Source organism: Panthera leo, chromosome C1 (assembly GCF_018350215.1).
Source record: "Panthera leo isolate Ple1 chromosome C1, P.leo_Ple1_pat1.1, whole genome shotgun sequence".
Taxonomy (NCBI): domain Eukaryota; kingdom Metazoa; phylum Chordata; class Mammalia; order Carnivora; family Felidae; genus Panthera; species Panthera leo.
In genome coordinates this window covers 194,441,252-194,453,780 of record NC_056686.1, presented here as the reverse complement: position 1 = coordinate 194,453,780, position 12,529 = coordinate 194,441,252, and the positions used below count along the sequence as shown (strand labels likewise).

The 12,529-nt window shown below is 35.8% G+C and overlaps 1 protein-coding gene and 1 non-coding gene across 2 annotated transcripts in view; both read right to left on the bottom strand.

Annotated features, from left to right (window-relative positions):
* Nucleotides 1-12,529, bottom strand: part of CPS1 (carbamoyl-phosphate synthase 1) — a 127,453-nt gene that overhangs the window by 54,325 nt on the left and 60,599 nt on the right. Inside the window, exon 21 of the mRNA XM_042950028.1 lies at nt 9,172-9,290. Within this exon, the coding sequence (XP_042805962.1) occupies nt 9,172-9,290 (119 nt within the window). The remainder of the gene's footprint in view (nt 1-9,171; nt 9,291-12,529) is intronic.
* Nucleotides 7,091-7,175, bottom strand: TRNAQ-UUG. Its single transcript has one exon. It is a non-coding gene; the product is annotated as a tRNA-Gln (tRNA).

Sequence of the window (12,529 nt, the reverse complement as noted above, 5' to 3'; positions counted from 1 at the left end):
TTGTGAGTCTCTTGGAGCAACTAGGAACTATAAACACGTTTTCCCGTACTCCAACTTCCCTTCTTTGCCATGACTAAGAAATTATGATTTTCACTTTCTCCCAAGAATATTTATTCATTTATTTCATGGGCATCTTATCACACAAATATTTTTGTGATATTTTTTTTAAATTTTTTTGCTTAATATTTATTTTTGAGAGAGAGACAGAGAGAGACAGAGCATGACCGAGGGAGGGGCAGAGAGAGAGGGAGACACAGAATCTGAAGCAGGCTCCAGGCTCCGAGCTATCAGCCCAGAGCCCGACGCGGGGCTCGAACTCATGAACCCTGAGATCATGACCTGAGCCGAAGTTGGACACTTAACTGACAGAGCCACCCAGGTGCCCCGGTGCTTTTGAGTGTTTACTTGATGGAAGACATCATATGCCAATGCCAAAGAAAATATATGATCAATAAAGAATTGGAAGCCATTCATATCTGTTTCAGAGCTGATGCTATACCTCAGCATAGTGAACTTTATTCTTTGTTCACACAAATCAACAAAGCCTTGTAAGAAAAATTTATAATAAGAGTCTACTAAGACCTTATGATATTTGGAATTTGCTGTGATGGAACTTACAGTTTAATTGGAGGATGTTACTAGCATGCATCAAATAATTACAAAACAATGAAATGAAACTGTGGTTCCAGCTGCTACTTATATTGAACCATAGCTGATAATATCCACTTTAATTTCTGTTCATAGAGTTGATTTATTTATAGTAAGATTCTCATTTTTATGAAACATAATAGAAATATAACAATAGAAGAGCAAACACAATTTGTTACTTCCTAAGTAAAATTTATCCATTTTCCCGTCACCTCTTTCTTCTTGCATATTTGGTCCTTATAGACTAGTTCCTGTCCTTCCTCCGGATCATCAAATTTGGTAGACTTACTCAATTCTTTCCCTCTCTGCTCTCCCTAAACCCTGCAATATTGGTGAAAGTGTCTTCCTATTTTTATTTGTTTTGTGTTAAAATCTCTCTTTCCTTGGCTTCTATGGCACTGGAATATATTGAAGTATATATTTTGTGATGTATAGAAGGGATATACGTTGTCCTTGGATTCTGAAAGTCCTGAACTTAAATCCTGACTCCAACATGCACTACCTCTGAAATCTTGAAAATTTACTTAAACATCTGAGGCATTGTTTCATTTATAAAATATGAGGGAGGGATACACACCTTCTAGGAAACCTTAAATTGATACTTACATGAGAAAACTTCTGCAAAGGTCTTAGAACTTTTATTTTAACCTCTACTTAACTTTTCCAGCTTTGTGTTCCTGACTTTAGTTGATCTGTTAAAAGTATCTGCCTTATGTATAACCATATATATATATTTAATCTTTGAAAATAGATTACAAACCCATTGAAGGCAGGTTAATGACTAACAATTATCCATTCACAAATGTCACTGGGCCTAGTACCATGCCTTACATATAGCAGGTCCCCAATAAATATAATGACTGAGTAGCTGAACAAATACCATATGGTCCAATAAGAGCTCCTAATAAAGAGAACTGCCATCAAGAAAATATATAACTCATCATGCTGAAATCAGAAATATTGACATAGGGATAGAATCTATTAATTCTTGACTATTAAGAGGCACATACATGCTAATTATGACTATATGTTATTTTAAGTCAACTTAAGATTTTTGAACTATCAAACGTTTAAGAATCAATACACACAAAATATATAATATTCATCTTGTGAATTATCTAAATATCACTCTGAAGCAGTTTGGGTAAAACATTTATCTTGCCCGTGATAGAATCAAGTTCTCTCTCCCACTTTCAAAATACACATATGTAAACACTATATAAATAGTGAATTCAATTAAGATTCTCAGAACATTAGATATTTGATGTAAGCTTTTACTTTATATCTGATTCAATAAATGATTAGTTAAAAAATTAGTGAAGGCCTATGAAATCTATGACATCACCTAAAATATCACATGGAACATAAAATGAATTAAAAATAAAATGTATTCTTGGCATTAGTTCACAGAGGCATGGAAATTCCCACAGTAATACTCCTCTTTTACATAGAGAAAAAAAAAAACCTCTTTTATGTAAGAGTTTTTAGTATTCTTGAATAAGTTTATTAGATAAGTTGTTTAGGGTATGATGACTAAAACTGTAGAATGGTAATATGTAGTAAATGATAAAATTGTTTTCCTTTAGAGTTAATCACTTCATACATAATATATCCTATATTCATCTTAGTTGCACAGCTTCCCAGTAAATTAAGAGAGGAGTATTTTTTTTTTTTTTTTACTACAGTGAAACTGAGACTCAGAAAGATAGTGTGAGTTGGCAGTGAGGTCACAGGACATACCCATTGATTGCAAACCAAATCAACGGTTTCCACTAAAGTGTCCAACCATCACCATCTCATTATACATTAAAAATATTAAATACCCACATACTTAATATATATATGGATGTCCACAGACTGGAGTAGGGAAAATGGTCATTGGTATCACAAGCATATGTCATAGTGAAGTATCATCAAAATTATAACATGCAATTAATTATATGTCATATGTAAGGAAATATATATATTTCTTTCCCTAAGTTATTTCTGTATCTAGTATCCTTTAAGATGAAAGTTGTTCATTATTCATTTTTTTCTATCAGAAAATGTAAATTACCTTGAGAGAATGAAGTACTGACATTTCTCTGTCTTACATATAAGTTTTAACAACTTTTTGGTGACACTTTCCCCCCCGAAAAACTTTAATCAAATATAAGCACAAAATGTTCCTGTCTGGTTTTGCCATGCCTCGTGAGCAAGTTAAATAAAAAGTCAATAGAAACTAACATGTGTAGGAGAGGACATTCAAAGGGAGTGTTCCAGCTAAGGTGACACCTGCATTATTACATCTGCCAGAAGTTTGTGGCTGCAGGGAAATGGCCAACTTTACTGAGCTCAATTTAGCACTTGAATGCCCAAGTGGAACTCACCAGGTTTGCCCTAGATTGTTTTCCTAAGCAATAGGCACACCTATGATTTTTCAGCACTCGCCAATGGACACAGTTTATCACACTGAACACAGTGATGTTCAGATGAAAATTGGACCCTTCAAAAGCACACTTTCCTCTTTTTTCCTACATTGAATGTAGCAGTAAGTGGCAGTGAAGGGGGAAGAGAATATTAATGTTATCAGAATTAAAACATTAAAAAAGAAGCCTATAGGATATTAGACAAAAGCAATTTCTGAACAATTCATACTTTAATCCATAGTAAATTAAATTTGTGTCGACAATTAATGGAGAAATAGATCCAAATCTTAGCCTCCTATATTTACATGATATAAACTGTATGTCAATGGTCATAGACCCTGTTTTTAAACATCTAAATTGGACGAAAACAGTTTCCTTTTGATAGGTCAATCAGAAATAGTTAAAGCACCCAAAAATCAAAATAAGAAAATAAAGAAACTAAAAATAGTTACAGGCAGAAGATAAGCAGTTGCTCGAAGCTGGTAATCAGCACCCTCACATTTTTTTTCTTGCCTGTTCATGTTGCTTTTTTTTAGGCGTCATTACTGTCTTTCAATCTAAAATTGCTAATCCCATGTGATATTATAAATAAAAATGTTTGGAGTATTGTATCCTGAAATAGTCCCTGCTTACAAAAAAAAAGCTTTCTTATAGTTGACTTCCTTCCTTCCTTACAGCAAAAGGGGTTCAACTGAGAGATATGTGTACCTGTGCTTGTCTATTACTTCCTAACATAGGGGAAACTTATCATATGTGCTAGTTCTACAGTGATGGGACAACTATCCCTTTATGGACTACTGTTACTACATTGAAAGTGTAAGGGCACCCAGGTGGCTCGGTTGGTTAAACGTCTGACTCTTGATTTAGGTTTAGGTCATGATCTCACAGTTCTTGGGATTGAGCCCCACACTGAGCTCTGCGCTGACAACCCAGAGCCTGCTTGGGATTCTTCCTCTCTCCAGCTCTCTGCCCCTTCCCTGCTCAAGCTCTCTCTCTTGAAATAAAATAAATAAACCTTTTTTTAAACTGTCTATGACATGTAACCTTATTTCCCCCAGATGTATATATAATGCCTATAATTCACCTTTCCACACCTCTAACCATAATATATACAATTATATGTGTGAATGCACACATACATATATATGTGTGTATATACATATACACACACTTACATATAGCACAGGGGTGAAATATCAAACATCCTAGGCCCTGGAGTCCTGCTCAGGTTTGATCTCGAATCTGTCATTTATTAGCATGTGATCGCAAGGAAATTGCTAAATATCTCTGTACCTCAGCTTACTATCTATAAAATCAGGATAACTACTGACTTCCTTAGGTTGTGGTAAAAATTAAATGAAATAATGTAGCTAGAGTAGCGACTGATACGTAGTCTACAAATTTTGCGATTATTATCTTATACTTAGAAGGCATTCAGAATTGCTTGATTGAATCAAAGCTCAAGTTTCTGTACTAAAAGATATAATTCTAAATCCATTCTTTTATTACCTAAGGGAATCAGCTATATCAGGAGAACCTAGCTGATGAAGACATTTGACATTTGATTTATGGTACTTGTACTTCTGCCCTCCAGGTCAGATTTATTTGCATGACCAAAATTGAATCTATCTATATGCTAATGGAGGAAAGGATTACAGGTGAGATTTTTCTAATTTTTAATAGATCAAAATAAGTATATTTTTTCTTGTCATGAGCATTTATGAAAATGCTATAGGGGAGGAGCATTAGGTGTGAAAGAGTCGCTGTTGGTAAGATGAGCGAGTGTGGGGAAAATAGCCATATTAAAATGTGAATAGTTCAGTTGTGAAGGCCAGCGGATAGAGTCTATGTAAATGTTGCTGTTCCACTAAAAATTCGACAGCCTTAAGTTTTCTTAAACTTCTTGGAAAGTGATCCACTAATGGGAAGTTAATAGATTAAACATCTAAATCCCAATGCATATGAATAACAGGCATTGGAATCCTACATGATACAACTCATATCACTTTGAATAAAGAGAAACTTTTGAAAACCTAAAGGAATTCACTGTAAAATATGTTATCACTCTAGGTCGATTAATGCCACTACACCAGCTTATAAATTTGGGGAACTGCCTAGAACAGTCAACTTTCCTAGCATGCCCTTGGGCAGCAATAAACAATTTAAGAGGAAAAGGAGAAAGTCAGTGAACTCAAGTGGGGAAGAGAAATTTTTTGCTGAAGCTGTCTGAATAATGGTTATCACCTAAATTGGTAAGAATGGCTATTGCTCTGGAAGTCTCCTGAGGGCTCCCATTGCTATACTCATGTATTGGAGATGGCAAACTGAGTTCTGATGGGAGCAGGCATTTGCAGCAGGGACGCCAGGTCGATTATTCTAAGAGTGGTCCAACATCTCAGCCCTAAAAAAGGCTGGGGTTTCATACATCATCCTCAGCACGATACATGCTCATCTCCACCCTTCAAGGAAAGGAACTTATATAATTTCCGCTTTCTCACAGACATGGAAAACTCATCAGTTATTTCCATAATGCCAACGTCGTTACAATCGTTGTTTTCCCCACTCCAGTCTGTGGGCATTCACATATATACCAAATATGTGGGTATATTCCATTTAGGAGTCAAATTCTGAACTTCATTTCAGATGACTATATGTAAATACAAGTCATAGATTGGCCATCAATTCGAATGATATTCTCATGCTCTGCTAGTAAACGTGTTTATTGGATTTTAGAAGAATCTTAGCATGATTAACAACGGTAGAGTGGGAATTTTTGTTCATTAGCATAATAGAGTGTTATTGATCTTTTGATAAGAATAGCATCTGTATGACTTGCTATCATTGCTTCTTTTTTTAAAAAGATCTGGTTTTAAAATAAGGTGACAATGCATCATAAAGAAAATTAAGAAATGATACACTGTGAAATATGTAAGCAAATGTAAATTGTGACTCTAAAAATTGTCTTTAAACGCATATATCTAAAATCGCAAAATACCCTTCATCATCATAAGTAGCATTTTCATTTTCAGAGGGAAAACCTTGTTGAGCACTCATCATGTTCCAGGTGTCCTTTATATTTATATTTGTTTAAGCCTCACAACAAAAGTATAAGGCAGACATTATCAGAAAGAATGTGAGGCCAGAGAAGTGAGGGAGGTGACATGCCCATGAGTCCACAGCGGGGAAGACTTCACACCTATTATCTGACTAGCTCCTTAGCCTATACTCTTCCAACACATGAGAAAGGAACTGAGTGAAACCTAACCCACATGTATCATTCTATACTTTGCCCTATGTTTAAGCTTCTGCTCTTCTCCCGGCTGAGATCCCCACTGCCTATTTCCCCAGGTACCTAAAAAGAATGCAAAGGGACCTGGGCACATTGGCACCAGAGATCTATTGAGGTAAGAGAATTTAGGGGCCATCTCAAATCACACCAAATAAATAGCTACCTCCTGGGCCCACATCTAAAGTGAGACTTTCCAGTGCTGGAACAGTTGAGATTTTGAAACAAAGTGAACCACAGATGAATGCAAAGGGAAAAGAACTAATCTTTGTAAACTTTCTGCAAATAGGTAAGACACAATTCAACTATATAATGCCAACTGATAATAGTTATTATTACTATTGGAGCAGAATCTGCCTTGATGACTAAGCCTGTTTGGATATTTAGAGGTCTGCGAAAAAGCAGGAGATATCATAATCCAGGGTAACGGTGAAGATAACCAAAATAGGACAATAAAACTCAAGCCCTACATACTTATACTCCATCAGCCGTGACATCTATCCAACTTTAGACCTCTATTTAGACTTCTATGTACCACAGAATGACTGAGACAGGTAGCTTCAGGGCCCATCTAGTCTTTTTTTAATCTATCTAACACCTCTTTCTTTTTTTTTCTAAATATTTATGTATTTTTTAGAGAGACAGACAGACAGGCAGACAGACAGACAGAGTGTGAGCAGGAGAGGGGCAGAGAGAGACGGAGACACAGAATCTGAAGCAGGCTCCAGGCTCCGAGTTGTCAGCACAGAGCCTGATGTGGGGCTCGAACCCACGCACTGCGAGACCATGACCTGAGCCAAAGTCAGAAGCCCAACCGACTGAGCTAACCAGGCGCCCCTCTATCTAACACTTCTAAATAATAATCATTATCAAATTGCTGTGTGTGCATCTATACCACTTCAAAAAAATAATAATAATAAACAGTAAAGTATCATTCAGAAAATAATGAATTCAGGATTTAGGTTTACTAATACCTGTTGAATTCTTGAGACAAAAGATAATTTTACGTATAATTTTTTGGAATCTTTTGAATTATTGAAAGATTTATATAAAAAAATTTAATGTTGATCATTGTGAACAATAGAAAATATATCTATGTACAAATATGCCTATGTTAGGAAACAGAAACTAAAAATGTTAAATTATTAGCAAATAAATGCAACAGAATGTGGAAGTCAAAAGATATTATAAGTGATCTCTAACAGTATGGGTCTAATCCTCCGAGGACCTTTTTCACTATCACCCATCCACTTATTTCTGCTTAGTTAGAATTTCAACCTGCTTTCTGGTTGCAACAAAAACTATTCAATTGAAACATAGAATTTGTCCCCAAATCAGAATGTATATGAAGTGAAAATTTAAATCACAATAACATCTGCTATTTTTCACCCCAGGTCTCCTCCCTGCTGTGATTGGCATACTCTAAGTTTCTAGCACCCTCATGTGGTTTTAATTGGAGTGGTTTCACAGGCATTTGCAATCAGTTGTCTGAAACTGAAAACAGTGAAACAGACTATAATTCAACATGGAAGTTCTGCTGGCCTCACAAACCAAGAAAAGAAACCTCAAGTCAGCAAAATTCTAAGATGAATGTATGGGCTCAATTTTTAACGTATTTGCTATCTACTGTTCATTTTATGTGACCACTAGAAAGGATGACTTATAGGCAACCACAGCTAGTTTCATTTTTGGCAGATTGGAATCCCCAATTTTCAAAACCAAGCATTTGTTGTGGGCAACTGTTCAATAGATGAAAAAGTACCTCATATTGCTCCTAAAGAAAAGCAAGAGGTATTATTGCCTTGTTTGTGTGCATCTTGATTAGGTAAACACGGTAACAGAGGTAACAGAGGTCTACAGAGGTAGATTTTGAGAACCTCCACTGTCTTCAACGAAATTTGAAATGATTAATATTTTTTACATTTTCTCAAATCATTTGGGAATCATTTATGCAAACAAAAAGTTTCCCTCTCTCTAAACGTATACCTAGGCTTGTAGGTGAGACTTCTTTCTAATAAGAGTATATTTCAGAACCCTCTTAAAGGGAGAAGCTAAAGAAGATTATACTGTCTTCCTTAGATTCATAATAAATGTTCCTCTTATCAAAGATCCACGTTTAAAACCTATCTGTGATTTCATAAGCCTGAGGTGCCCCAACAAACGGTCTTCTCATGAAAATAAAAAAGTAGATTTTAAAGCACTGACATTATCAGAATATTCTGAACATGAAATGAAATTTTAAAAATAATTGGCCATGAAGGAGATAAAAATGTAAATTAGTGAGAGGTAAAGAATCTATTAACAGAAACTTGAATGTGGCTTATTTGTATGCTGAACTGGAAGTCCCGGTGTTAAAAAATATCAGTAAAATGCAAGAGGAATACATTTGCCCGTCAATATACAGCAATATGTAGATTGATATTAAAAGAGAAAAACAGAATTCAGAACTTAGAAATGTTATTGAAGATAGGAATATTACTCATTTAATTATTGACTGATAAAATTTTAATCTAGGTAATTTTTGGTAAGTCAAATAGCACATGAGTTCATAAATGTATCCCAATTTTTATAACTTCAAAATACTTAAGAAAATATCACTATGTTTGATGGCAGTGGTAGGGGTTCAAGGTAGCTAAGAATATTAGGAGATACCTTTCAAAAGGTAAATTCAACATCTAAAACTGCCATTTCTTGTGGCTGTGGCTCCTGCTTTCCAATCTTGGCACTATTTACTCCATTGAAGCAGAATTTTGGCCAAATGCTTGAGGGTAAGAGAGGACGAAAGTTGCACAGAAAGTATCTGGAGCAAATCAGAGGACACTGCCTTACCTGTTGAGCCCTTTCAGTGTCTTTTCCATGTTTAAAATGTCACGCATCTTATACAAAAACCACTTGTCAATGGATGTGAGCTTCATGATCTCATCAAGGGACATGTTGTCTTCCAAGGCCTGCCAAAAGAAGACACACTTTCTTTGGCACCCATTTTATAAGTGGCTTATTTGGTTGAAAACCTATAGCAGCCACTCCTCCCCCTCACTCAGAGAGCCCAAGGCTATAGACTGAGAATGGAACCAATAGCATATCATTGATGTTCCTCCCGAGAAACCTACTGACGCTACCAACTGTATCCCAAATGGCATACCAAGGAGGCGCCTTGAGTTAATCAGAGCTGTGTGTGCTTAGAAAGATCTCCCTAACAGGCTCTGTTTCCTGCTTTTTATATAACCATGTTAACAATCATATCCTAAATTTGATACATCTCTTGGGAATTAAAGAGAATCTCTTGAAACTACAGTTAAGACATATTGGTAGGAAAATCTAGAATCAATACAACGATCATTTAACTTGTATTTTTGGATAATTACCCTTTGGCAAATACCATATTGTTATCACCTCATTCCACATTCACACAAACCAGTCAGTGAGAATTTATGGCTCAAATCTGACTCAGTGCTATTTCTTTAGAACATTTCCTCAGAGAGGACTTCAAACAAAAAAATTATTTTGAATCAGTTACTATGACTTTTGTGCTAAGACAGGCATTTTACAGAATCCTAATATATTCCAAAACAATGTAGTAATAACTTCTGTTCTGATAGGAAGCTCAGCTTTTTCCTCAAGCTTACTTTAGCAATTTCTCAGAAGTAAAATTACAACTACGGGTCATTAAGCTGAGGAGAAAAGACAACTGAGAGAAGAAATAAACTCTCAAAACCCAAACCTTGATATTCAAAAGATATCCACTCTTATTCTTTGCTATTTTTAGATATATATTTATACTCTATGAAAAATAATAATCAGATAATGCTCCAAAATAACACGTTCTAGAAATGACACACCATATTTTTAAATCCCATTAAGAAATATATGTAACTAGTAATTCTACTCTTCTATTTCAACTGCAGGAGCTTAATTTTCTCTAAACGTTCACTTCTGTCTAGCATCAGAGAGATAATGATAATAAGTATTGAGAGACAGCACAGTTCATAATTCTGTTGACTAGCATAACATGATATTTATTGGGAATACTCAAAGGCAAGATCATTTTACTATAAGTCTGTGGTGTTTTTTTTTTCTTCTTTGTTTTATTCTCCCTCTATATAGCCATGTTCCCAAGGACTTAATATTCTGTCTCATTTTCCAAGTGATTAAAGACACAATTAGCTGTTGGCCATCAACACCGAGAGGGGGATAGGATCTGAAGTTAGCGACACTTTTGACAGACCAGAAGAAGTTTTCACACAATCACACACAGTAATCACCCTGCAATTGGCAGAGGACCTAGAATCCTGGAGTCATTTCCCAGTGAGGAAGGACAGCTACAGTCACACCCACAGTTTCTGACAGAAAGCCAGATCCTGCCGTCTTAGGACTTCATCTTCAAGCACTACAGCACTGCCATGTCACATGGCTATAATAAAGTTCATAATGACCCCAAACAAGTTTGAGGTTACTCTAATGTTTCCCAAATCAAAAATAATGCCCTGTATTCTCCCCAAATCAAAAGAGGTGATGATCCAGTCATCCTGAAATAAGACTGCAGCAAAAATCAGGCCTCCGAGCAACTTGCCCTTTTCTAAGAATCATGAAAGCGAGCGAAGATTTACTCACTCCCTTCATTCTTTTTCCCCTTCAGCCCTCCACAGCCCTTACTCTCTTTGTCAAAACCACCAAGTTCCCGGTTGCTGTGGAAATGAACAGTAATGATGACCTCTAACACACAGAAATCAGTTCCTTCTGCCGGCACTCTGGCAGCCAATAATTTACACCTCAGCCCCTGCACTTCTTGCTCGTACGTAGAGTACTCTGCGAGAAAGAATCTCCACACGTTTTTCCAGAATTCTTATCCTTTATAAGTCCGTCAGAAAAGAATGAGAGATTTGTTTGAGTTTTACAGCCTCACTGGGAACTTGGAAATACTTCCCTTTTTCATCTGCCTCAAAATGGCAGAGGATGATTACCAGGCTTACAGAAAACAATCCAATTATTCCCCTTTGTCTGGAAAAAAATCATATGTGTATATATATATATACACACATATATATATACACATATATATAATACACATATACACGTGTGTGTGTGTGTGTGTGTGTGTGTGTGTGTGTGTATGATATGGTAGAATGCTTTTTTAAACAAAAGACTTGAATAAGAACAATAAAGAAGGTGAAATGGCTCCCTGGAATAACCGCTCATTACCACCATCACCCCCACTGAAAAATGTTAATTCTCTATTACCTTGAAACTCAATATTAGGAAATGTCCATCAAAAGATACTAGCATCTGCCAGAATTTCAATGGAACTTAATACTCTGCATTTAGAAACCATAAAGGTGAGGAGAGTATAACATTATATGCAACGAAGGAAACATTCCCTTCCCTTCTCCCCTCTCAGCAGGACTCAATATATGGACATTAAAGTTGCAGTGAGTTCAAGATCACTCACAGCATTTTTCCGTTGTCACACAAAGGCAAATTACAATGACGGATTGATTCCCTCTTTAAAGGCAAAATTCATATTTTCATCAACTCATCCCACATGCGCACACGACATATAAAATGGTCAGTGGGGCTTTGTAGCTTCAGTGTGGTTTGATACCATTGGAGGATTAATGTTTAAGCTTCCTTAAATGTCAAAAAGCCATTCAGGGATTTCTGACCGGTCAGATCCCAGCTGCCCAAGTCACCTTTTATAAAATCAGATGAGCTGAAACTTCAAAACCCTATGCATAGTAAACATGAAAGGAGATTAATATGGCACTTAATTTGCATAAAAGGGAACTCATGGGTAGAAGTGAGAAATGTGGGGCTTTTTTGTTCTAAAAGTAAGACCAATAAAATAATTACACAAAAAAGCCTATAATCATGGAAGATCTTTATGGTTGTTGTTGTTTAAACATAGAAAAAGGAGCGAATAAAGATTATTTTCAAGTCTGAGGCAGCATATACTAAGGATACTATTTTATGCATCTTCCTTTCTAAAATACAATTTTATACATTTTCAAGGAACAAGTAATGAGAGTGGTAGGAAACAGTAACTCAAAATGATCAAACCTACTTGCGAGTATTGATAAGACATATACCAAAAAGGAGGAACATTTTATGTCTGTGATCATCCTTTAAAGCTGTAATAGATGTCCTTAAGTCCAGGCTTAAATCAAATTCTAAAAAGGTGATAATATTTGAT